This window comes from Euwallacea fornicatus, chromosome 20 (assembly GCF_040115645.1).
Source record: "Euwallacea fornicatus isolate EFF26 chromosome 20, ASM4011564v1, whole genome shotgun sequence".
Taxonomy (NCBI): domain Eukaryota; kingdom Metazoa; phylum Arthropoda; class Insecta; order Coleoptera; family Curculionidae; genus Euwallacea; species Euwallacea fornicatus.
Window position 1 is genome coordinate 568,652 of NC_089560.1, and position 27,049 is coordinate 595,700.

General features: G+C 38.4%; 1 protein-coding gene across 2 annotated transcripts in view; it reads right to left on the reverse strand.

Moving 5' to 3' along the window:
- Positions 1 to 737: 737 nt before the first annotated feature.
- Positions 738 to 27,049, reverse strand: part of LOC136345549 (uncharacterized) — a 193,058-nt gene continuing 166,746 nt past the window's right edge. For both annotated transcript variants that reach the window (XM_066293984.1, XM_066293985.1), the window contains 5 exons: positions 16,218 to 16,584; positions 6,206 to 10,745; positions 5,340 to 5,506; positions 1,987 to 2,201; positions 738 to 1,936 (listed from right to left, as the gene is read on the reverse strand). In XM_066293984.1, coding sequence (XP_066150081.1) covers positions 1,512 to 1,936; positions 1,987 to 2,201; positions 5,340 to 5,506; positions 6,206 to 10,745; positions 16,218 to 16,543 — 5,673 coding nt within the window. In that variant the 5' untranslated portion in view covers positions 16,544 to 16,584 and the 3' untranslated portion in view covers positions 738 to 1,511. The remainder of the gene's footprint in view (positions 1,937 to 1,986; positions 2,202 to 5,339; positions 5,507 to 6,205; positions 10,746 to 16,217; positions 16,585 to 27,049) is intronic.

Consider the following 27,049-nt stretch of genomic DNA (forward strand, 5'->3'; position numbering starts at 1 on the left):
AGAACGTGGACTTTGTTCAATACGTGAAAAGTTAGTAAAAAAGAGCGTTAATAAGCTGGATCACCCACAAACACCCATGCCAACACTGGACGGCCCTAGCAATCAGGAAGAAGCATGCTGCATGGAGCAGTCGAGGCGGATTATTCACTTTTTCTATTACCTTGACTGAGAATAACGCTTAAACACACGAGTTATAGGAGTGGTAGGAACAAAGAATTCCAAATTCCAAAAAGTTCCAAAAAATTCACATCAAAATGTAACGAGTTCCTTCACAAAATAAATTCATTGTATTGTGGCCAGAGTAAGTAATTTACTTTTTTCATTTTTTTGTGAGGAAATTAGACGAACACCTACAAGGTGAAGTACGCATTTTCAATTGCCACTCAGTATATTTGAACGAGGATGCTTCCTAAGACTCTTGCTTGAAACTAAAATATCTTCCTATAATGGTTAGTGTTTTTAAAACAAAATAAATTGCACTTGATGTTTACCTTGGCTTAAAACATCGGGGTTTACAATAATTTTATTATGTTAATAATAATAACGTGGTAACTTAAAGGCTTAAGGGAGGTTTGCACAATTTGGATTATCATTTGTTTCAATTGTAGTATTATACAATAAAATTCAATATTAGAGACTACTAAACAATTAGTTAAACAGAAAAACTCGTAATCGCTAAATTTTGCCTATTAACAAAAACGGGAAACTATGAAAGGAAAAAACACAGAAAATATCACTTTTTGTTGCCCAAGAAGACCTTATCGAGCCGATATGTTTTTGAGAAACGTGCGAGTGCCATTTGCATGATGGTTTTTTGAAAACACATTTTAAAGCAATATTTAGCTTCGCAATTCGATGGAAATAGAGAAAATAAAAATAAATCTTAATACGATAATAATAATAATAGCTGAAATTGATTTTATTCTACCACATATTGTTTAATAAATTAAATAGGTAACTGAACTGACGAATTTTAAAGCTGCAAAATTGCAAAATGAAGGATTCATATTTTTTAACTGTGAGTTGCAAGCCAAGAGGTTGATACCAACTTTGCGTTGGTAACATACAGGATGTTCCAAAAATTATGGAAACTCTTAACTCTCTGGGGAAACGTTATTGAAAACTTCACACTGAATCCGCTTGTTTCATCCGTTTACTCTAACTGGGATGATAATGAAGCCTTTTCATTTTTTTCGGATACGCTCAGTACTATACCGCGAATTGTAAAAACAAGTTTGCGGCATTCTGGAGATCAAACATTTTCCCTCGTATAATTTTTGGACTCCCTCGATTGGGAAATTAAGCAGCTTTTCATATAAATTGTGTTCATATACTTTTATGATTCTCAGTTGTTGGGGGGGTCGCCCTACTCCTCACACGTCCTCGAAAACATAAGCCAAATTTTTCCAGCGAACCGATTATTCCGAGCCCAAAGCAAAATCATCAAACTCGCCCTAAACCCGTCAAAAATTCTAAAATTCAACGAAAAACTCTCAATGGCCAAGGGCGTGTCACCTGGCCACAATTAAGGCCGATTCGATTCCTAACAGTTCTTTCACTCTATCCGTATATTTCACTAGGGCTATTTTCGACGCTCTCGTATTCAATTTCTCACCCATGTTCAAGAACTGACAACAATGAGCCTGCTCTAAAAAGTCTGTCATTTTCAGTTCTTTGATCACACTTTTGGGGCTCACTTTGAGGCTGGGCGAGGTGGGGGTGGAGATCTGTTTTAACAACGCATCTCGCGACTTAATTTTGAGGAAATGGGATAAGTCCTGCAACAAAATCCATCGGTCCGCAGGGGGATCCCCTCGTAACGTGTAGAGGTTCGGTAGTAGAGCTTCAGACATGTCGATTTCGATGTCTTCCAGTTCTCGATCGCAGTCCTCTAGAGGGGTATCTTCGAACACGTCGTAGCCCCAATCACCAGGATCTATAGTAATTTGTTTATTATTTCGAAGGGAATTCATGCATATTACTCGCCAAAACACGAAGCAGGGCCGTAAAACGGCCAAGGTGTCCCGCCCTCTCCTGCTTTATCGCTAAGATGGTCCTTCAGGAACTTCCTGGTGTTGTCATCGGAAGCTAAGGAAATTGGAGTTAATCCTGCATAGGTGGCCAAAGTAGGGTCAGCTCCATATGAAAGCAACAGTCTTACGATCTCCATGAAACCATTTTCTATCGCTTCATGAAGCGGCCTGGAAACGTGATCACACGAAGAAAATACGATTATTAGATTATTAGTTGCCACTGAAATATACAGTGTGTCAATTTCAAAATTTCGGATTGTCCACAACTCTGAAGATTGTTTTTTTTTTTAAACATCTAGAAACCGTTTTGGTAGAACGGAGGGGGGAACGGTTTAATACTGATTGCAAGTTTCTACGTTTACCCCTAAGGGGGTAGCTACCCTAACTCTAAAACTTTAAATTACAACACCTATCATGTGATGCCTTATTTTAAAGGTTTTTGTAAACTGCGTATAAAAAAATGAGCAAACATTTTCTTTTGCGAATTTATAACATTGTTAATACATAAATATCATATTAAAATATTTACAACAACTGTTCAAAATATTCTCCATTTTTTTCTAAACAAAAAATAGTCGGAACTCCATATCTTTTCTCACTTTGTCAAATGTTTCAGGGATAATAGATTGACACACAACAGTAATCCGGCGCTGTAAATCTTGCAAATTGGCAGGCTTAGTTTTATAAATGACTGATGTGATGTGGCATCAAAAAAATCGAGAGGTGTTAAATCCGGTAATAGCGGTGGCCACTCTATTGTTACCCTCCAATCAATCGATGTTCCTGGATAATGTTGATTTAGTCACGGTCTTGTTTGTAGGGCGTAATGCGGTGGAGCACCATCCAGTTGAAAATGTAAAAGAATTTCGTCTAATTGCGGGTCGTTATCGATTTGATTTTCCAAGGCTTGAACAATTTGAGGCTCAACCATGTTTTCAAATAAATCGACAAAAATATAACCTGTCAAGTTTTCGTTAAAAAAGAAAGGGACAATAATTTTATTCACTAAAATGCCAACCCGAACATTAACTATTTTTGGATGTTGAGAATGATCCTCTCGTACAAGACAAGGATTTTCATTATCCCAATAACGACAATTTTATTTATTAATATTTCCGTTTAAATAAAATATGCATCCATCAGTAAAACAAATATTTATTAGGATATTAGGGTGTTCTTGAATTTTCTCAATTAATTTTACATAAAACTGAATTCGTTTGTCGAGATCATTACCATTTAGTTCTTGAAGAATATGCATTTTGCAAGAACAAAAATTCGTTTGATTTTAGAACTTTCCAAACCTATTCTTGAGAGACTTCTGTTAGTTCCGTAACGTTATAAAGTGACGTAGTGGGGCAGATTGTGAGTTAACTCAAAATTTAAAGTTGGGATAGCAACCCCCCTTAAAGGTACATGTAGAAACTTGCACCCACTATTAAACTGGTTGCCCCTCCATTCTGCCTAAATGGTTTTTGAATGGTCTAAAAAAATTTCAATCGTGAGAGTTATAGGTGATCGAAAGTTTTGAAATTGACACATTTTATGTGAATACACTGAGTCTGAATTGAGTTCCTGAAGAGTCGGAAAAGCATTTTTGAGGATCTTAATTTTACAGTATTTTTAAAATTTCCAAAAAAACGGTACTAATTTCACCTCGTATCTCTGAAATCGTATGAAATGACGTCACTCAACATATCGGCGATTAAAGTTAGAACACTGGAAATATTTTTAAAAAAATCATTTTTTGAGGTGTCGTTTTTTGATTTAATGGAGAGATATGCTGTTTGGACAAATTTGGGAATGGTTTTTTGTGTAATAATAAACAATCACATAATTAAAGTGCTGTTAGTTTTAACCCTGTGCTAGTTTCCATAGAAACCAAAGATCTGACCTCTAGATTCCATTTCCATTATTTTACAGGGTTTCCCAGAAATGTGAGTACGAATTGGTATGGCGTGAAACAGCATTGAAAAATGATGCTATTGACTTCAACGTATCTTATCTAAAACTTGTTCTTTTTCGATCTACAGAGTTTATAACAAAACAAAATTGTTGTAACTGATCGATAAATCTTACATTTTCCAAGTTTTTGAGACAAAATTTTGCACAAGGAGGTTTTTTGAAAAAAATAATGTCTATTTTTAACTAAGGTAGAGGTGGCGCCAGCTACGCCATACACGCGTTTGGAAAAACTAACATAACTTTGTAAATTAACTTCGGAGCTGATTTTTTGTATAAATTTTGAAAGATAAGTCCCTTTTACAAAGAAAAGATATATTTAAAAATAGTGGGTACATCTGATAGTTCTCGAGATATTTGCAGGTATTTTTTCCAGCGTATATGTCGTGAGTGCACCGACAACAAGTTACTAAAGCAGTGCCGTTATTAAAATGCCATGGAAAGTGTATTTTTGCGATACGTGAATAGTTCTCATACAATTATTATTTGTAAATTATAAATTTGTTCCTTCTTTTCGTTTTTTTAATTATTTTTTTATTGAACTAATTTAAACTACACGGAAACTTACCTACTTTAACTTGAACACTTAAATCATAAAAAGAATAATATAATCAGACCAAAGTAAATTTTCGAAATTTTGGCCACCCACATTAATACATTTTCTAAGTCCTAAGCCAAAACTTTGTCTAACCCTAAAAAGAATTCCTTTTTTATTTCTAATATCGATTACTCTTTTAATTTAAATTAATGGAATAAAAAAAAATACAAATTCACAAATAATACTTTTGTGGCGAGCATTTCATATATCATAAATACAGTTTTCTTCACTCATGGCATATGAGCGGGAGAGAATACATGCAAATATCTCAAAAACCGTTAGATGTGCATTTTTGTCAAATATAACTTTTCTTAATAAAAGGTCTAGTCTTTCCAAGGGAGTGCAAAAAATTAGGCTACGAGGGTTGCTTAAAAAGTTGCGTTAGTTTTTCCAGTTACGTTTACGACGTAGGTGGCGCTACCCATATGTTAGTTAAAAATAGACATTTTAGATAAACTTGTTGCATCCAAAAAACCCTTGTGCAAAGTTTCATCTCAACAACATGCAAATTCTAAGATTTATGAATACATTACAAAAAAAGTGTTTTGACACTCTGTAGATTTAAAACGAACAGGTTTTATATAAGACACGTTCGGCTTAATAGCATTATTTTTTAACGCTATGTCACCCCATAACAATTTGTACCAATATTTCTCTGACCCTGTATATGAATTAGCTTGCAATTGAAGTTAACAATATATTAACCAATTGGCCCGAAGGGCCAACACTGAACACGAATTGTCTCCTACCTTATACCACCCTTAGCAGCCTCATGGACATTGGCACCGTATTTAAGCAATAATTTTGCTATTTCCAGTTGGCCCCTTGCACAGGCCTCGTGCAAAGGTGTATATCCCGCATTGTCTTTGGGTCCTGGAGGACAATCCATTTTGTCCAGACAATAGGCTGTGACGTCCTAGAAAAAATGTCGGGTGTTATTGCCTATTGAACGAGTTTTGTGATCAAATTGGAAAGAATTGGTTAACGAGTGACCATAGAAAAATTCTATCATTGATCAATTTAAAATTGTTATTAACCAAAAATCATTCGCCTAAAGTTATCAACGAGAAAATACGTTTTGTAACATCTTGCCGGGAAATAACAATATTTAACAAAGAACGAAAAAACACACTGATAAACGATAGTTCCATTCGCAAAGTTATTATTAAACAGAAAAGGGCGTTTTTAACCTGTTTCCACACATAGTAGATTTAATGCCGGCCACTTAGAAAAACGGCTATTTGGCGCCCCTGGGTCATAAATAACACCTTCTTATCTTTCTCCGAAGGAAGCCGGGGGAAAATGGAAACGGCATTTTTACTTTCGAGTTATTAACGCTTTCGAGGTGTTTGGGAATTCATGAAATTCTTAACCAAACCCAATTAAGATGAAAATTTTCAGTGCTGGATAAAAAATAAATTTATATAACATCCATTCTAGTTCACGAATGCGCTTAATGAAATATCAACAACGTGTGTTTCCACTTTCCAAAAGCCAAAAGCTAAAGGGAATTTTGAAGCTCGCTCCAGAAAGTGTCTCAACTGCTCAGAAAAAAAAATTCATCGCTGAGCAATAAATAGAGCAAATATATTAAAATCAATAACTGCAAACTTACCACATATCCCAATCGAGCTGCCCGATGCAAATGCGACTCTCCGATGCCCTTATTCAGGACCCAGCTCTTGATTTCCTTCTGGATGTCGTCAATGGATTCCGGGGCCTTGGCTGGTACCACTCTCTTCTTCTTTCGCTCAATACTAGCACTGTCGAACTCTTCTTTCTTCGTTTTCTTCTTCTTTCTTATGTAGTCGAAACCGGAGCTGAATTTTCTACGTATTTTGCCGTACTTGTTTTTCCGTCTGCCGGTCATCATAGCCTCTTCGCTGTCCAAAGACATTGTCTCCGAGCAAGCATCTGGATCCTTCTTTACTACTAAATCAATTAGTTTTTTGTTCTCTTCTTCTTCTTCTTCTTCTTCCTCTTCGAGAACTTCCTTCTTGATTTTCGCAGAAAGTTCTAAACTATTGTCAAAGTGTTGTTGGTTATTGTTGTTGTTGCTCCTATTAGTTTGATCTAATGCTAAATCAGTTTTCTCCTTCTTGATTAGGATCTCCTCCAAGTTCTTGGAAAACGGCTCTAACTGTAGCATCACCTCTTTTTTAGCTTCACTTACGCAGGTGTCGGGAGGAGCTGAGGCGGGCCGATCCTCCCCGAATACCTCCTTGATTGTAGCTCGTTGTTTCATGGCCCTTGTCTCTTTTCTAGTTCTGGAGGAGAGCACTATGGTGGTGAATTTATCGTGCATTCCCAAGATATTATTTCCACTATTTATGAATGCGTCTTTAAAATGATTTACTGTGTCTTTTCTGAAAGGAAGAACCGCGGAAGTGGTGCTGAGAACTGGAGCCGATAGACGTTTGGACTTTTCTGGAGATTTTTCTGAAAACTCTACACTGGGAGTTGGGGTGGCCAAGAGCTCCACTGCATTCTCAGCTTTAGGAATAATTTTAGGGGAATGATCATCCTTTCTTTTGTTCCTCTTTCTTCTTCCTCCGCACTTCTCCAGCAGTTTGTCCAATATAGAGATATTTTCATTTCTAGTATTTGGAAGACTCCTAATTGATGATGAGCCCTCAGAATCGTAATTGGTTTTGCTGAACACGTTGAAACCACTAATACTTTCACTGTCACTGTCCACAGGTTCCGATTTAAAGCTCTTTTTGGTACCAATAAGAGATTCTTTCAGTTCCGTTTCTGTTGTTATAGATGCAGTAGGGGATTGAGGACAAGGATCTAGGTCTGGCAAAGAGGTGGACAATCTGTTGGATGGCCTAGTCGTTGGTATCAAACTAGGAGGCATTCGTAGAGATCTTTTATATTTGTACACTCCTTCTTCCCATCCTGGGTAGAAGCCTGAACCATCTCCAAATAAGGGTTTTTTTGCTGGGCGGATTATTGATATAGCGTCCACAGGCTTCGACGGAGTTTTCTCCGTTTCTGAAGATTCCACAACTTTGCCTTCACTCTTAGTTTCTGTTAAATCAGCAGTAATTTCAGATGTTTCTAGTTTTACGTTTTTAGGACTTTCTTTTTCGTTATCACTACTATCACTGGACGAAACAATTTTACGGACTACGCGATGCTTGTTGCGCACTATCATACAGCCCCCTGGTTTTATTTCGCTCTCCGAGAGGTCACTGTCGCTCTGAATCACATTCTTGGTTAAGGGAGTGGCACAATTCTCCGCCTCGACAGCTTCAACCTTCAATAGTTCCTCATTGCTGATACGCTCGATTGGTTCGTCCTCTACTTCCACTTTAATCTTAACCGCTTCAATAGCGTCTTCACGAACAGCCTCTGTTTTTACTTCAACTTCCAAAGGAGTCCTCCTAACTCGTTTAGCGGGTTTAGTTTTCAATTGTTCCAGGAATTTATCACAGATCGACCTGAAGATGTCGTCTTCAGGGCTTAAAGATCGTTCGAATGGCTCTATTTTGGTTTCCGTTTCCAGACTGAGCAATGACGTTGAATTCTTTAAAGAGTTCCTCCGATCCTTTCTCATAGCACCCAACGTTTGCCTCTCCAACACTGGCATTTCGTTTTCGTCTTCAGAGTCTGGAAAATCAAATACGGAAGTTTCGGAGGAGCTGCGCATGGACTTCTCCCTGCCGGGAATGTCCTCGTGTTTTCCTGGATCTTCTTCATTTTTACTAAAGAGCCGTTTTCTTGGGGGAAAGACCGAAGGCTTTTCTTTGATCAACTTAGGGGGTCCACTAGAGACATTTGCAGATGGAGGTAAGTGCATATTGGGCCTATTTGGAGATTTAATGGCGTCCTCCAAGAAAGCCTGAATTCTGGCGTCTCTAGCCGCATTCGTATGGTTCTGTGCCAATTCTTTAAGTTCTCCTTTTGTTCGTATTCTAGCTGCCAGGAACGCGGCTAAACCATCATAATCGTTGTTCAAATTGCTGTTCATGATAACTGTGCTCTCTTCATTTGACAGTTTAGTGATTGCCATCTCCGACGATGGAATCACTTTCGGTGGCATTTTGCAAACGTTCGGGTCAGGTACGCTAATCGGTGTGAAGGGAGATACGTTATTTCGATCGATGCCAGGTTTGGGCTGCAAGGGGGCCGTAACGTCAGTACTCGGATGTTGTACGTCACTTAACTGGTTCAAATCTTGCGCCTTCTGCTGTTCAATTTTCTTTTGCTCCTTGATTTCAATACTATTTCGTAGCAAGCTCAGAACTCTCTTGTCAGCCCCAGATGGGGCATTCTGCTTCACTGCGGGGGCCAATGATTGTGTAGAATTGCTAAATTTAGCGACCGGATTTACGTACAAATATTGTGAAGGCTTTCCTGGATGATTGAAGTAGCCTGGATAGCTATGGCTGGACGAAGGAACGTAGTTCTGATGACTAACCTTCGGTTGCACATTCGGGGCTTTACCAAACGACATTTCTTGAGTATTATAAGCCGACTTTTGATTATAGTAATTATAAGGAGTAGTTCCATTCACTGGTACTTGTCCCACAGCCTTAGAATGTTGTTGCACCACCGACTGAGTGCGTTGCTGTTGGATTTGATGATGTTGCGCTTGCAGCTGCTGCTGCCTATAATGAGAAGTAAATTTCTCCTCGATTTGTAGGTTTATAGACTCCATCCAATTATCAACTTTAGCTAGTTTGGCTGGAATTGCTGGAGATTCCACTTGGCCAGGACGTTTGGCTGTTAAACCGTCAGTCTGAGGCATGAATTGCCGCGTATTAGGTACGCTGCTAGGATACTTATTCTTGTACAGGTACTCCGGCTGCTGTATCGGTGAGGGCTGTTTCATATGGGACGCTATCACGCTTTCCTGATAACGTCTCATCGATTGCTCATCCACAGGTTTTGATGCCGTCCAAGTGTTGGAATGTCTGGAAGAAGCTGATAAGTTGAAATTCGGTTGGAACTCCACCTTCGGCGCAGTAACAGTGGGCGGCTGAGATCTCTGGTTGAAGCTGCGCTCTATGGTGCTAACGTCCAAAGTAGGATAGCTGTGACTCAGTGATTTATTCGGACCGTATCTGTTCCGAGAAGCCTCCCCTTCAGTAGAATCAGCGGAGGACTTTACAGTCTTCACGGATAAATCTAAAGGGCTCTCTTTCCTCTGTTTAATCACAGAGGGGTTAGCTGGAACGTTCAGAACCTCGCTCCGAACAGAATTTGGTTTCAGGTAACTAACGTTTTGATTGGGCTCGCTTTTAACAACGTTCAGCAATTTTTGCTGTGAGGAATAGTGACTTTGATTATTATTTGGAATAGTGTTTGTACTGGTCATGATGACATTCGTATACGTCTGAGTAATGACCGTGGAGGCCTGACGGCTATTTTGATTGTAAGAACTGAATTGATTGTAATTGGTAGCACTAGATACCGGGGGATTATAAGATTCAGATCTAATAACAGTTTTCCCATACTGAATTGTGGGGGTGTGGCTTGGATACGAGCTAGGAAAAGGTACTTTAGGACGGGGCAATGCGCTCTTAACAGGATCCTTGGCCTTATTCGAATGATAACTGGAAACTGCAGCTATAGGAGGCAGATTATGCGTGGCTCTGTAAGGAGTCTGCTCTCCGTGGTACTGTCCATTGCTAGGTTTCAATGCAGCACTGGCTTGCATGGGCACAGAGGAACTTTGCTTATTACCACCGTAATAAGAATGCTGCGCGGATTGTATTTGCTGAGCCTGAGCAGTACCATAATACGCCCGGTTTTGATGGTAAGCGTACTGACTTTGCGACGGTACTGGAGGTCTAGCAGGTTGCTGATAGGGTGCCATAGTTGTTAACTGTTCTCTGGAAGACGGTCTGGACAAGTGTGGATTGGCCGATGGTTGATAATTGGAGCTACCAACGTTAGGCTGTTGGTGGTACTGTTGACTAGGGTGCAGGTCACGGGACTGGGGTCTGGTGAACTGGAAAGTAGACTGCGACGCGTGCGCCATCGAATGATGGTCTTGGTTTGGCTGCTGTGGGGGAGGGTACGCATTATGGTATTGCCTGGGGGCTTCTTGGTACGGGAGAGATGAATGTGATGGCGGTCTTGAGCCTGATGAACTGAGGGAAGAAGGCCGTTGTTGGAGTGGCGTGCGTTCCCGGGTAGGAGTCCTGAAGAACAAGAGGAAAACTGAAAAGCTGTTTGATGAAAATGCAATAGCTAATATTGCTATTGAACTCAAGTATATTATGTTTTCCTGGGGTGGTGAGCTCGCGAACTACAAGAGGCACGTGAATGTTCTGAGCTCATGGTTCTAAGCGTTCTCAGTTCTCACTTCGGTCAAAGAAGACATTAAGTGGCTTAAGAGTATTGTAGACAACAACGTTCGTCCGAAGTACAGATTTTCGTTCTTTAGGATTGCAGACATTTCACTGCTTGCGAGATTTCAATTCCGCGAAAGGGATAAACTAAGCATTCAAGAGTATTGCAACCATCAAAGTAATTAAGACCCTGTGTGAAAATCAACAACTCGGAATACTCAGCAGACCGGAAAACCTGATCAAGGCGTGACTTAGATGATCAGTTTCGCAAAGGTCCTAAAACTAATAGGAAACAATTACTAAGGTGGAGAGATGTTTACCATTGAATGCTTAACAATAAAATACAGGTTCATTGAAATTACTGTGTGCTAGTCTACAATCCCACTGTTTAGTTTCGTTTGTTGTGTACCCTCTACACAATCCAGAAATTTGATGGCTACCCAGTAAAGGTCGGTTTCCCAATTAGCAATTATACAAATATGGTGTTAGAAAAAATACTTGGAACTTCTTCAAAGTTCGCATAAATTAAAAATTTTATGAATATCATGAAATTTTTTTATTACAGTTTCATTCTTAAAAAAATACACTCTAACTATAAGAAAATAAAAAAATTCTTTTTACAAAACGTTATGTTTATAGCAAAAAATTGACAAAATTGTTTAAACCTAATTAATTTAAAAGAAAATTTAATTGTTATAAAGAGTAAACGAAAAAGCTTTAGTGTGATATCCCGTTTGCCTTGATCACTTTTACCATCTTCTTAGCCATCGATTCTGTCAACTGTTTAATTAGTCGCTGATCGCTTTGACGTTAGACATGTGTGAATCTTTCAAACAGTTCATTTCCAGTCCCAATGGGCTTTCCTGTTCGGATCATACTATCTACAAAGTTCCGTAAATTTTCGATTGGATTCAAATCCGGACTTTGGGCAGGCCACTTCGTGGTACACACTTCTTCGCGTTCTGGTGTCGAAAAATAAAGTCGACTGGCAAGATTCAAATGAACAGGTTTCCATTCCATACCAAGAAAAGCATCCCCACACTAATACGCTTCGTCCACCATGCTTAACGGTAAGTTAAATATGTGTTTTATTTAGTGATTGGACTCCTTACGTGAACTACACCTGCGAGTAAAAGTTCGCGCCAAAGATGATTTTATAAATAAATTATTTATAAAGCAAAAATTAAGAATATGATATGTGGTAACATGAACTCCGTTAAATGCACTACTAAAATGAACAACTTAGAAATTTATTGGAAATAACCAAAACCAGGTATAAAAGAAATAAATATTTTGCCCTATTCAAAACTATTAAGTCAAAGAAATTTAAACAATACATACACAATTGAACGTGTTTAACTCAAAAAACTGCAAAACTATTATTTAGTCAGTACTTTGTAGCCATTCTTTTTGAATTGATTATCGCAGCACACCAATGTAGCATAGACTCTATTATCTTTTGTATTCTCCCTGCTCTAATGTTGTGACAGCTTCTTGCACTTTCACCCAGAGATCATGCTTGTCAGGACAATTTACAGCTCCCACAATCAGTTTTAGCTTCCGCCACAAATGCTCAATCGGGTTCAAGTCGGGAGACCGACTAAGCCACCGAAGGGCATGTAGTTTCTTGGTACTAAACTAATTTTGAACCAGCTGAGACCGATGTTTCGGATCATTATCTTTCTGAAAAATCCATCCTCACGGCATATTTTGATGGTATTCGATTTGTGTTGTTAAAATATCTTGATATATGGCAGCATTCATATTGCCATCAATTTTAACAGTTGGACGAAAACGCACCCCAAAGTATGATGTTACCCCCGCCAAGTTTAACACTTGTTATTTGATATCCAGAATCATATCTAGCACCTTTTGGTCGTCATACGTAAGGTCTGCTATCATTGCCAAAGAAATTTATTAGGTGTATACTTATGACTCCGCGTTTTTTTACGCATTTTCAACTGCTTGAAACTGTATAAATTTATTAACAATGTTTATTATAAATAATTTCCATCGTTAACGACAACATTTTCCCAGAGATTAGGCAGTTTATGGATTCCATCGTAAAAAAAATTCGTCGGTTTTGAAGCGATCCATTCATCAAGCCATTCTTGGACTTCTTGGCGATTCTGGAAGCGCCGCTCTGCCGAACCGTGAGCCATTGAACGGAAAAGGTGGTAATCCGACGGGGCGATATCTGGCGAGTATGGCGGGTGCGGTGAGACTTCCCATTTGAAATCCTTCAAGGTGTTCTTGACTGGTTGAGCGACATGAGGCCTTGCGTTGTCATGAAGCAGTATGACTTTGTCGTGTCGATCCGCCCATTCTGGCCTCTTTACTAAGAGTTGATTACGCAACTGCACCAGTTGTTGGACGTAACGATTGGCAGTGACTGTTCCGCCAGGTTGGAGAAGCTCGTAATACAGTATGCTGCGCTGGTCCCACCAAATGCAGAGCAATACCTTCTTCCCGTGGATATTTGGCTTTGCGGTCGAAGTTGTTGGCTCACCTTGGCTCACCCATGATTTTTTCCTCTTTGGATTGTCGAAGTAAAGCCATTTTTCATCTCCGGTCACGATACGATGTAGAAAAGACTTTCTTTGAAAACGTTCAAGCAAGATCTCACACGTCGTTTTTCGTTGCTCTTTGTTCCTTTCCGTCAATTCATAAGGCATCCATTTTCCTTCCTTTTGAATTTTTCCCATAGCGTGAAGACGAACCGAAAGCGTTTTCTGCGTGACGTTAAGGGAAGATGCGAGCTGTTCTTGCGTTTGCGCGGCGTCTTCGTTCAAGAAATCCTGCAGTTCTTCGTCTTCAAATTTTTTCGATGGTTTACCATGCTCCTTGTCGTTGAGGTCGAAATCACCTGATTTGAAGCGCTGAAACCATTGTTGGCAAGTTCTTATAGATGCAGCATCATTGCCATAAGCCTCAACGAGCATTTGGTGAGCGGCAGTGGCGTTTTTCTCAAGATGGAAAAGGAAGAGCAAAGCTTCCCGCAAATGATGTTTATTCGGCCCGAAATTTGACATATTTAAACCTTAATTAAACAGTTTTAAAAGGTCATATAGCAATTATCATATATAAATAGAAAACTGGTAATACGGAGCAAAAAATGAAATAAAATTCCTTGAATAAAAAAATATTTTTTCAAAGAAAATAGAACTAGAAATAAAAACGCGGAGTCATAGGGATACATCTAATATTTTTCCAACCAAAGTACTATTTTCCAATCTTCTGTACTTCAGCGTTGATGTTCCATTACAAACTTCAACCTTGCCTTCTTATTTTTTGCACTCAGCTGGAAGATGGTTTTCTAGTACCCACTCGCCCAACAAGTACGACTTCCTTCAACCGACGAGAAACAGTGGTGCGACTGATATTTGAACATTTTCATCCTGTAATTCCCGAGATATTACCACAGCATTCTTTTTTCGATCCGTGATCGCTTTCCTCTGTGTCAGGCATCTACACGCTTAGTAGTTTTTCTCGCTCTTCCCGAATCGCGCTTGTCTTTTAAACTCATTTTCCGTTTTTAAACGATATTGTTCACTGTGGGCTTTCAGATCGATAATAATGAAGCAATATCACGTGAATTTCGGCACCTTAACAAGATAAAATTCACCCTACGACTCATTCGTCACTGACCTATCAATATTTGCTTCAGCATCTTCTCAAAAAGGAAAATAAAACCATTCTAAGGGTGTGGCCTGACGCTCTTGAACTGGGCAAAATATTTATTTCTTTTATACTTTGTTTTGATTATTTCCATTAAACTTCTAAGTTGTTCATTTTGATGGTACATTAAACGTAGGTCGCGTTACTACATATTATGTTCGTAATTTTGGTGTTATAAAGTCACTCAGCAGAGAATTCGTAGAGCCGAAAAAAAAGTTCTGTAAATCGTAATTTTCGACGGATTTTGTTCAAATATTGTATAATGAAAATTCAAACCTAAACTCAATTAACGTGTTTGAGCAACTTTTGAAAATTTAATTTTTAAAGTGCTTTTCAGGGTCTTAAAAAAACGCCGTTTTAGAAACTTCTTGTGCGATGGAAATTTTTAAATACTGTTTTAATGACCTCGTAGGGATTTTTCTACACATATCCTGAAAACTTGGTCAAAGTCGAACCACAAATAAGAGAGTTGCGACGTTTTAAAATCGTCAAAACGTGACGGTTTTCACGTAAAATGATGAAATTCGGACATTTTTAACAATTTTAAAAGGCTGCAATTTCCTTATTTGTGGTTTGACTTTGACCAAATTTTCAGGATATGTGTAGAAAAATCCCTACGAGATCATTAAAACAGTATTTAAAAATTTCCATCACACAAGAAGTTTCCAAAACGGAGTTTTTTTTAAGACCCTGAAAAGCACTCGAAAAATGACATTTTCAAAAGTTTCTCGTACACGTGAATTGAGTTTGAATTTGAATTTTTACGGTACAAAATTTGAACTAAATCAGTCGAAAATTACGATTTGCAGAATTTTTTTTCGGCTGTAAGAAAACTTTTGCAATGACTCTACATTATTATTTTACAAAATCATCTTAGACCCGAAACTTTTCCACACAACTGTATGTCGTCACTGGAATAAAGGTCGTATTCGGATTCATCACTAAGAAGTACTAATCTTGCACTGTCTAGTGAATATGACCGAGTGCCCAGTTGTAACCGCGCTTTGATGTTCTTCCGCGACAGTGTTTTTTTTTACTGGACGGTAGACCATCTTCTTCTGATAATTCTCGATGATGATCTGAACGTGAATCTGTCTGCATTTTTTGCAAGATCTTGGACGATCACAGAGACGGATGACTGTTGGCAATGTTGATCATTGTTTTGTCCATTCGTTTGGTAGTTTCTAAGGCCTGTCTGCTACCTTTCGTCGGGACAATATGAAGGTTCACTCTAAACTCTCTAACGCGTAATACGGGATAGAGTATTTTTTGGACTATTTAGGCTGATAGGAATGTCTTTTTGCCCTACCCCTTGCTTGTAAAATTGAACAATCTTATCCTCAAATCGAGGGAATATGATTGGCCTCTGGCCGTTGTTGAAAAATAGGTGGTGCGCATCAAGAGATTAAATTTAAAATAATAAATTAATGTAAAAAAACCTGCTTTTAAACTATAACAAAAACGAGTTCCAAGTGTTTTGACCAATGTGGAAGAATGATTTTTTTTCCATGAAAGAACGCAAATAACAAAACGTTGACGCTACGTTTCTGACAAACGTTTGCTTTGATGGGTTTTTTTACATTAGACCAGGGCTAAATAGCAAACATTTTGGACGTTGCTATCGCTATGTGAGGAATATCTCACCTGCTTCCTTCGGATGGACTGTGCTGCTGAATCCAATGGCTGGAACTCGACGCGGACGCATTAGCACTTTCGGCCGCATAATGCTCGTTGCTTTGCTGGTAGTACCCTTGCTGTTGCGGCGGGCCGTGGCCGTGTTGCTGCACCTGATGCTGCGGCTGTTGCGGCTGTTGCTGCTGCTGCTGCTGCTGCTGCTGTTGCGGATTTTGCTGAGATCGCTCGTGGTGCACATTCTGCTGGAAGTAGGGGCCGGCCGCCGCACTCGCCGTCGGCAGCCCCTGGAAGTATTGACGCGCCCCCTCCAATACGTTCGTAAAAGACACATCCATAATCTGCAGGTGTCAACCTGCAAACCGGTAGTTTTCAGTGTCTGAAAACAGATAAAACATCGTCAAAAAGACAATAAACGTCGAGGGCGAAGCTGAAATGCCGCATCAATCCTCTGTCCAGTTCAGACAATTAGTTTGGGGTAACGGTACGTGGGTTATTTGCCCTGACAGCATAACTTTGGTGATTGATTTTGCACTTTTGAGCCGCCCGGGCTAGTTTAGCGGAGGCTGGCCCCGATGTGGCTTTTCGACAATTCTCTTTGTGTTGCATATGCAGTCCCCATGATATTTGCGCTTGCCAGCAACGTGGAGAATCCAATTCTGTCCCTTGTGGCCTGAATGGCAGAGACACGTCCCGAATAGATTCGTTTCTTATGTTGCTGTTAAACAAAATGTAGACTCAAACCAAAAACGAAAGATACTAAAATCTTATCTCGACGCAAACACGCTGCGTCATATTAAATATTATTAATTGTGTCCTTGCGTGTGTTTCGTTACACACAGGGAAGATTAGGTTGTATCGGTTTGTGTTACATATTGAGAAAGGTCAAGCGATTCGCTTGTAGGTCGTGCTTACGTAAACAGGCTCCTGCACTATTGAATATATAAACACCACCGCAGTCCATTGTACGTGAATGTAATTTACACTCATATGTGCAATGGAGACAGCTTGAGGCTGCAACCAAAGAATTGAAGACGAGTGTAACGGTTATTGGGGCCAAGACAATGAACACGTTCCAGCCATAAGAGCTTCACTTAAAGGGGGGGTACGTTTGCTTTCCCTCAAGTGGGGGAGCATACGTACTAAGGGGGGCTGTACGTACGTATGAAATCATTAGTTTTCCGTGTGTTGATCTCCACGGTGGCCACTTCGTGGTCGCAAGTGTGGCACATCTACCTGAGACAATGGCTCGTCTACGTGACTATAAACCTCGGTTCGCCGTCTCACGTAATTTACTCATTATCGGGCTTGCAACGTTAACAGCCGATATCGCACGTGTAATGTAATACAGTTTTGTACATATAATTGCACTATATATTCAAGAAATGTGTCTCATAAGGTCGAGAATTATAACTCCATCGAAGTGCGATTTTTGACGAATTTTGTCAAATTTGGTCAGTACGTTCTATCGTGCGGCTCCAAGTTACTGACTCTGTTAACTTTTTCATACTTTTTTTTTAATTCAAAAGCAGCAATACACAGGAAAAAGAATATTGTCTTTTGAGGTTTCTTTATTTTTTTTAATGTTGCTTACGTCGCCGGTAGCACAAAATGGCCGATTTAAAAAAATTCAAACAAGGGTCAAGTGGCACCTCAAATCGAAGATCTCTCGAAACAACATTCACTGGTGTGTTGCGATTCGACAGGTATCGTTTTGTTTTTAAAAAAACTGGTACAAATTTGGTAAAGAATGCAATATAAATTGAGTTAAATAGTATATAAACAATAAAAAAACTTGTTTATTGACGGGAAATTGGTTTGTTTTCGATTTTATGCTCACAAGCAGTCTTTGATTTAAAAAAAGTAATTAAAGAGTATTTGTGAGCGCAAAATGGACAAAAAAACCAATGTCTTATAAAAAAAAAAGGTTTTTTTAATTTTTTACTTACTGTTTAATTGAGTTTCTATTTCATTTTTTTACCAAATTTATACTTGCTTTTTTCAAAAACTAATCGATAAAATTTGAATCGCAATGCACCATTGAATGCAGTTTTGCAAGGCCTTTAACTTGGAGCGGTACTCATCAATTTTAAAAAATCAGTCATTTTGCGCTACCAGTGACGTAAGCAATATTAAAAAAACCGTCAAAAAATAGTATTTTTGTCCTATTTAATGCTGTTTTTGAATTTAAAAAAAAAAACAAAATCTTCAAAATTGAAGTTGGAGTAAGACAAATTAGAGCCTCACGCTATATCTTAGTTGTATTTACTGGAGGAGTATTTATATGCTCTTTTCTTATGTTTGGAAAAAACACCTCATACGCAACTAGGAGTTGTTGAAGTGGTGAAATTACACACCATTCTCAGTTAAAGCCAACCGAGGTTAACGTTGACTCTTTATTAAGGGCTCGGACGAAAACCCTTATTAACGTTTCAGCCGAGTAAAGACAGTTTTTGTGGTTTGAGGTAAGTGATTGATTGTTGTATCTAATTTACCCTGTCTGTTTTAAAACTTTATTATCTGTGTTGGTGATTAGTTTAAGTGATATTTAGTAGTGGTTAGGGCCTTTTTCTGTGTGCAAGGTTTATTTCTTTTTCAAACAGAGGTATGTAAGCTCAAATAAAGAAAGAGTGATATTCCCGGTTAGTTTCAGTTGCATGTTTCACCGCTCCAACAATCCCTATTTCTGCATCAAAAGTATTATTCCCAAGAACTATATTTGCTCATCTTTTGATTTATGGAACCTTAATTTTAAGACCCTGTATCTCAACAACGAATCCTTTGCGACTTTTCGTTTAAACGAATAGTCCCTTCATTTGGACCCCTGCAATGGCGTTCCAACATGTTTGCGCGCCTCTTAACAACACCCTTTAGAAAATTTATTACACTAGAATACACACAATCGAAATGGGGTCACTCAGTATTAAGAGGAAAAAATTTATCTTGCAAAAACACAAGCGAATTAAAATCGAATGTGTTTACTACTGAAAACTGTTGAATTCATAAAAATACGATCAGATTTGTTCCTGCGCTGTGGGTTTGAGTGTTCCGATGCAGTCTTAGTGAAGTTATAAGCTTTTCCTTTCCGCAAATTTGATTAAAAATGCTTTATGTTGGATTATCAGGAGTTCAGAGGGGAAAATTATTGCTCTTTCGAAACAGGGTATGCCCCAAAGGGAAATTGAACGAACGGTGGGGGTTACACAAGGGGTTGTTACAAAAACTTATTCAAGATTTCAGGAGTTGGAAATCCTAAAAAATAGACCTACAAGAAGTCGTAGAAAAGTTATCACAGAGAAAAAAGACGTCGAGGTCGGGGCCTTTTTATCAGAAGAGAGCTAAGTGTCTCCTCCAGCCGTACCGAAATAAAGTTAACAGTTTAAATTGGTGTTTGGAGCACCAAAACTGGGCAATTGAACATTGGAGAAATTTGTCGTTTTCCGATGAAGCCAGAATTGGCCTATAAACAGACAACAGATAAATACGTGTATTAAGAGATCGTGGGAAACAGAGCATTTCATTCCAAATACAAAGGAGGAATTGTAACGTTTTGGAGCGGTATTATGATTGGTGAAAAAACTCTTTTAATTCTCATTAAACACACACTAATAGGTCTAAGCTATGTGGATTAAGTGTTATAACCCGTAGTAAGGCTCAGGTGAGGGGTCTTTGATAAAGTTTTTTCATTCATGTACGATAATACACCTTCACATACCAACGGAGCTAGTAGACATATTTTTGAAGTGGAAGATCTGACGGTGTCAAATTGGCCTTCATATTCGCCGGATCTTAATCCAATTGCACACTTGTGCGATAATATGAAAAGAAGGATTAGAGCTCGTTAAAATAACCCTGGCCATAACAAGTAATGATTACAAACAGTTTCAGAGGAGTGGAGAAATGTCCCCCAAAATGCTATCGATCGCCTCATCGAATTCTTTCATGTATTATTGATGCAATACTGATTAGTAAATTAAAAAAAAAACGATTATTATTATTTTTTAATTATTATTTTTTAATTATCATTTACCTTCCATTTAATTTACAGTGAAATTTACATTATTTGGTTTTAATTTTAAAAATTTTTGAATTTGTACGATAATTTTTTTCTATAATATAATATTTTTGGATAAACTGCTTTTTATCTTTAAATTATTTTTTTCTAGTGTAATACTGTCCTTTTCTAATTACCCAGTCATTCCATATAAGTTTGGTTGTGTGTATTTTACAGATAAATTGATTTTCCCAATGGAAACTCTTTGATCAAGAACTATGGTGCAACTTCATTTATTTAATATGAATTTGGTTTTAAGAGTTAATGCAGATCAAATTTAAAAAAAAACATCCATTTGGTTTTGTCTTCTTATGTTGATGACTATCACGATACAAAAGTTGATATTGATAGGTTCATTGCTAGTGAGAGATCGCTATACATGCATTTTCGTTTTTTGGTATGAAACTGGTCGATTATTACCAAACCTGCACTCGACAGCAAATTGTCAATACAAATATTTGTTACGAGCCCTAAGCCCCCAATTACCCCTTGATTGAAGGTGTTGGATGAAGACAATCGGTTCGTTAGTCTTAGAGCAAGATCTTAGGGCAAAAAGATAGCGAAGCTTCGCTCCTCGTCGGGCACCTTAACGGTCACCTGGCTATCCGGCTATGGTCAGTCAAAGCACCCGAATCATACGAGTGCAAACCAACTGAAGTTGTCCGCTGAGAATGGCACGTCGCCCCTCACATCGCAGCAAAATGAAGAACAGAATAATTTGTTTTCCAACGGCGAAAGCCTTGAAACTTGCTCTGTGATTGGTTCTCTCGACCCCCCACTCCCTTTACAGAGCAGCAATGAACGTAACGTTTAACCAGCAGTACCCCACATTTTCGGTCCGATGGAAGGATCTAATATACGGTGAGAGTGGCAGAACGGAATATGTGGTGCTACTTGAGGAACCAGACCAAATTTAATAGAAACACGGCGTTATTAATAATAGTCACCATATCAAGGACTTCAGCGGGTCACTATCACTATCCGAATCAGACAACATTTTTACTACTTCTCTGTTCGTAGGAAAGTCGACAAATGACTAATGAAACTGACAAAGACAAATGAAGTACCATGAACGGCGATGAAAATGACGGGGGGAACCTCGAGGTGTGACGCTTCACTATATTTTTACCCTTGGAAGTGTTGTAACTGCGGTATTTTCGAATGCGCAGAGTGTTCTAAAACGTCCCCAATTTATATAATAATGTTTTTGTCTCCAGAAAGTCGGGTGGGGTAGAAACCGCCCTAAATACAAACCAGTGCGATCATTGAAGATGTAGCAAAGCACAGCGTCAGACGTTCTCCCCAGAGGCAAATAGTAACAAAAGAAAAATTTAGTCACTTTTATTACGGCCCCCGTTTGTAGGTAGCTAACGAGGCTTAAGTAAGGTAATGACCTCATTATTACTCCATCAACATAATTATAGTTTTCGGACTCAGTGGGCGATCTCAACTATTTCCACGTGGTGTCCTGCGCTATAATATCAATTGAGATATCTTTATTGACATTATATTTCCTCGATTATTTAACTGTTTTCAAAGATTATCTCTAGATCCGAAATCCACATTATTGTCGTCCACTTCTTCCATGCAATTTAACTACCGGTAATAAATATCGTTTGTGGGAAAACTCTTATTGGAGCTTGTTTGCTCGTGACGTATTGTTTCTAGGTCACGAGAACGGCAGGAGCCATCTTTGACCCCAGGCGGAGTTTACGTACGGCCATTCTTCTATATTACAAGGGCGAATCAAATATAAACCAGAATTATTTTTTAAAAATGTATCGGAACAAGATCGAAAAGTGAAAGGTACATGTTATTTTCCTAGATAATCTCTCGATTTGGGAATAATTTTTTTCCATCGCATTGGAAGTTTCTTTATGCCTTTATAGTAGAAAGAAGCGGCGCATATTTGCAAACTGCTGCGCGGGGAGCCCTCGACGGCTACAGTTGTGGACAAAGGTACAGAATATTCTAAATCTATCGTCGTTTTATATCAAAATAGTGGATTAATAAAAACTATACATATTATATAACACAAAAGCTTAAATATATATTTAACAATGTTATTAACAAAAACAAATAAGTTCATTTCTATAAATATAAAAAAAAAATAAAAACAATAAATATTGCTGGACAAAAGAATGGAATACTTCGTAACATTCATAATAATGAATACAAAACTTCAAATAAATTAATATTTCGTGGCGTATCCTTACGAGCCGATAACAGCCTGACATCGACGGTGCATAGAATCGATTAAATTTTCACAAATGGAAATAGAAATCTTCACCCGTCCTTCCTGCAGGACTTTCCACGACTCGCCCCGGTTGGACACATTCCCATCTCGAATTTTTCGTTTTAAGCGTTCCCAGAGATGCTCAATCGGACCGAAATCCGGCGACTGTGACGGCCATTTTAATACGGGGACGTTATCATTCAGCGAATTTTTTACTAACAGGGATGAATGTTTACGGTCGCTGTCCAGCTGGAAGTGTCAAAATAAAGGCGTATCTTCTACAGCAAATGGCAACATAGGGTTCTCAAGGATGGCTTTGTGTTGAAACCGATCTATAACTCCCTCAATTTTGACCAATAGTCCAACGCCGGATCGAAAAAACATCCCCTTATTATTGTGTTGCCACCACCATTTTCATTGTTGGTTTTTGATTGTTGGGATCAACCCTAATCCTCACGGGTTGACGAATACAACTTTTCCCATCAGAATTAACAACATTAACTTTAGTTTAATCACTGAAAAGAACAGTGCTCCACAGTGGAGATGGCAAAAACAAATTTTCCTGGGCAAATTTAGTTCTGACTTTCGTGTTCTTCTTGGAAATTAGGAGCTTCTCCACTGCAAATCTTCTCACTAATCCCATTTCGCACAACCCACAACGTACAGTGCGATCGCTTCTATTGCTGTCACTATTGTTAGTGATTTCCTGCTTTGTAATCCTGAAAGACTTATCAGGATTCGCAGATGAAATTTTTTTAATCCGTCGATCTGTAGTGGCATTCGTTCTTCTTGGACGTTTAGGTTTTAGGCGATCTTTTACATCCTCATAAGTGTCCAATTTTTTTCAGATTTTGGACACGATATCTTGGCTGATTTTTAACGTCTTTGCAATGTCTTTTTGGTTGTAGCCATCACGTGACATTTTGACTGTTGAATTCCGAAAATCTTCCGAAAAATTCTTTTTCTTCGGCATATTTCGTACAAATTCCACCGCACAATCGGACTGACGGACTGATGATGCCCCCATGAACAACAACACTACATAGTGTTCCATACTTTTGCCCAATTAAAAAATTGTTTTTAGCAACAACTTTTTTAAAAACAACATTCCTACGCCAAATATTGTACGGTGAATTTAGGAACATACTTTTACCTTATCAACAACCTTTGAAGACGAAAACAAAAATGATCACCGAGAAAATGTTGTTTCAAAAAATATTCCATACTTTTGTCCACAACTGTACGTCGTTGTTCAATCTTTCTTCTCCCAGTACCTCTTTCAACGGGCCAAACATGTAATAATCACATGGGGATAAATCCAGACTGTAGGGAGGGTGTTCCATTATCAACCAGTGAATATCTTCCGTCTTTTCCGGAGTCAGGGTCTGTGAAGACGGTGATTGTTGTGAGGCGGAATCACATTTTTGATCGAAAATGTTCATATTTTCTAGAGATTTGCAAGCTTCGTTTCAGCCAGCAGCTGGCAGTAGCAAGCTCGTTCACGGAGAAAGTTAATGTGTACACACCCTTTGAAAACTCAAAAGAGACACTAGTACCGAGTGCATGGGGCTGATTTGTCGCCCTTCTAGAAATTTCTCATACCATTTGACCATTTGGGTTTTCCTTAAACAGGTCTCTCGGAACTTTGCTAAAAATCTTTAAGGAATTTTTGCCGGTTTTACGCCATCACATGTAAGAAATTTTATGGCAATGCGTTGTACAACCTGAGAGTGTACTTCGTGCCCACTCATGGTGATGCCGACTGCAAAAGGGGTCTCAAGAGGTTAAGCATGGTGGAGGCGGTTTTGCGGTATTCTCATTTATTACCCCTAGATGCATGAGCTCTTTCCCATTGCTTCAATAGACGTACGAGGGAAATTCCGGTTCATAATTGATTTACCCTCGTACTTTTGTATACAAGATTATTATTTGTTGAGTGAACATATCATTACTGAATCTAGATTTTATTAATGATGGGTTTAGATCGTGATCTGACTGATATGTTTCAATAAGGCGTGCTGTTGTTTTCACAGTTTGGTAATGGGACCAGGTTGAGGTCTATTTTCAAAGCTTGATGGTCATATGGTTGATTGCCTTGAGTACAGATTCTCCGTCAGGCGTCGCTCCAATCGGTGGAAATGACGAAGAATAAAAAATTATGAATCAACAATAGCCGATTATGTGACTAGTTTGGAAATGCGTAGTTTTGCGTAACGGGGGTTTCAGTTTGGTCGTTCATTGTGGCCCAAGAGCATTTCTTACATGCATGAAGTATTGTAATTTCGCCGGACGATGAAGAGATCATAAGAAATTATTGCTCGATTGAAACTTCCAGATTAAGCCTAATATCCGGAATGCACAGGATTCCGAATTGAGTTTATTTTCACTGTTCATTTTCCGTCGCTCCCTGCAAACAAGCGTTTTATGTATGGCATTGAGAGAATTTTCTATTATGTTCGGCAAAATAAAGTCGCTTGAGCATTTTCTCTACCTCTGTAAAACGTTTTAATGACCCACAACCTTTCTTCCATATAACAAAATTTTTGAAGGCGATATAATGAATGAAATCGCGCAGAACATTACTCTTGACATTTCAATCGGATTCAGCAGAGGTAAACGCTGCGGTATGCAAAGATTTTCCAAAATCCAGATTGAAATCGTGCCTAACAATGGTGACTATATCAATCATATCCTGACACAAGACAAACAATGAAATCAACAATAGAACTCTTAATATGTATAATAAAAAAAACTTTATTCATTGCTTGACTCATGTTTCCTACTCGTATTCCTTGTTGGAATTATGTCACTGTCTTTCTTAACCTGTAAGGGAGTAAACTGAAATTCCTCTATCCACATACGAAATTTACAGGATGCAGCAAGTCTAAGTGTAGACCGCATTATACCAGATGTCTCAGCAACTCAGTTACAAGATGATATTTCCTTTATGGTTAGAAATACTTGAATAAATTGTTTGGTGTGCTGAAACGCATTATGTGGTGGGACTTAACTGTTTTTACTACTTCCCTTTATACCGGAAGTCAATGCCAACTTCCTTATTTCTAACGAAACACCCTGTATATTTTTGTACTTTTAGGTTCCACACATTAAAACGATTAAATCATTATTAGATCTCTCCATTTATGGATCCTACATTTAGGTTGTCATATGCGATTTTTCGCTGTGTAGAGTTCAGAAGTATCTCTGTCATTTTATTAACACTCCACTAATACTAGTAACATGTCTACGAAATCATTAAACATTCTTAATCAAATTTGCAAGTTTTAATACTGCGTAATGATAATTCGTAATATCTTTATTAGCTTTGCAAGCAGCACCGAATATGCAGGGTGTTCTCAAAGTTGAGTCATTTCGTTTTATAATCTCAACAGTTGGTAGAACTCGGAAAGGGAAGTCGGTTTGCCAAATATCGTTTACGTAAAAGTCACAGAATAAGAGAGTTAAATAATATTAGATTAAGCTCCAATCAATTAAAAATGATGTTATCCTCACCGGTAAAATGGATCATCTCGTTCTACAAAAATTGCCACCATTTGTTCGATTAACGCAAAGTCTTGCTCGGCGCACCCACGAGTGACTACATATATCAAAAATAACATACCGATGTCCGTGAATATCATCACAAGCATTTTCAATGCGCTCTTGTAGTTCTTCCACATTATTTACTTCTCCATTGTGATGAACTAATTATTTTAAATAGCCCCATAGAAAAAAATCGCAGGGCATTAGATCCGGAGAACGTGGAGGCCAAGAAATGGATTTTGCCTCGTCCATCTATCTATTAGGAAATTCATCATTTAAATGTTTATGAACTTCTCGTCTGAAACGAGGCGGATCTCCATCATGTAAAAATCACATATTCTCTTTCACATTTAAAGGAACATCTTTTTATAAGCTTGGCAGATTGTTTTGAAGAAAATCTAAATCATTTTTCCCTGTCAGTCGATTTTTAGGTAACTTTCATGTAAACGATGTTTGGTAAATCGACTTGTCTTTGAGAGTTCTAGCAGCTGTTCAAAAAAAATTACACATCTTTGAAAACACCCTGTATAACAAATGAATCGGCACAATATGCATTAGTGATGTGCAAAAAAACCTAGATGGATGCAGACTGTACGATTCTAGTATCCTTGGTCATTAAATTTGTGGTGTGGTAAAATTGGTGATTATTTAGTTGAACCACATTTTTTTATGCAACGTTTAATACCAATATGTTTACGCATTTTTTAATTAACACTCCTTCAACATTATTGGAAAATACGTCTTAGACACTACGTCAAGTTATGTTTAGTGCAACAAAATAGTGCACCACCACATTACTGCCGTTCTTTTCGCAATGCATTGACTTCCTGGTCACCACGTTCACCTGACATTACCCCCCTCGATTTTTTTCATGGGAGTTTATTAGAGAAAAGTTTATTCCAGTAAACTTTCAGCATAAGACTGCAGGAAATAAAGGATCTGACCCGTGCTGTTACACCTCAAATGCTCGTAAATGTGCGACGCTCTTGCCATAATAGAACAAACAAATGT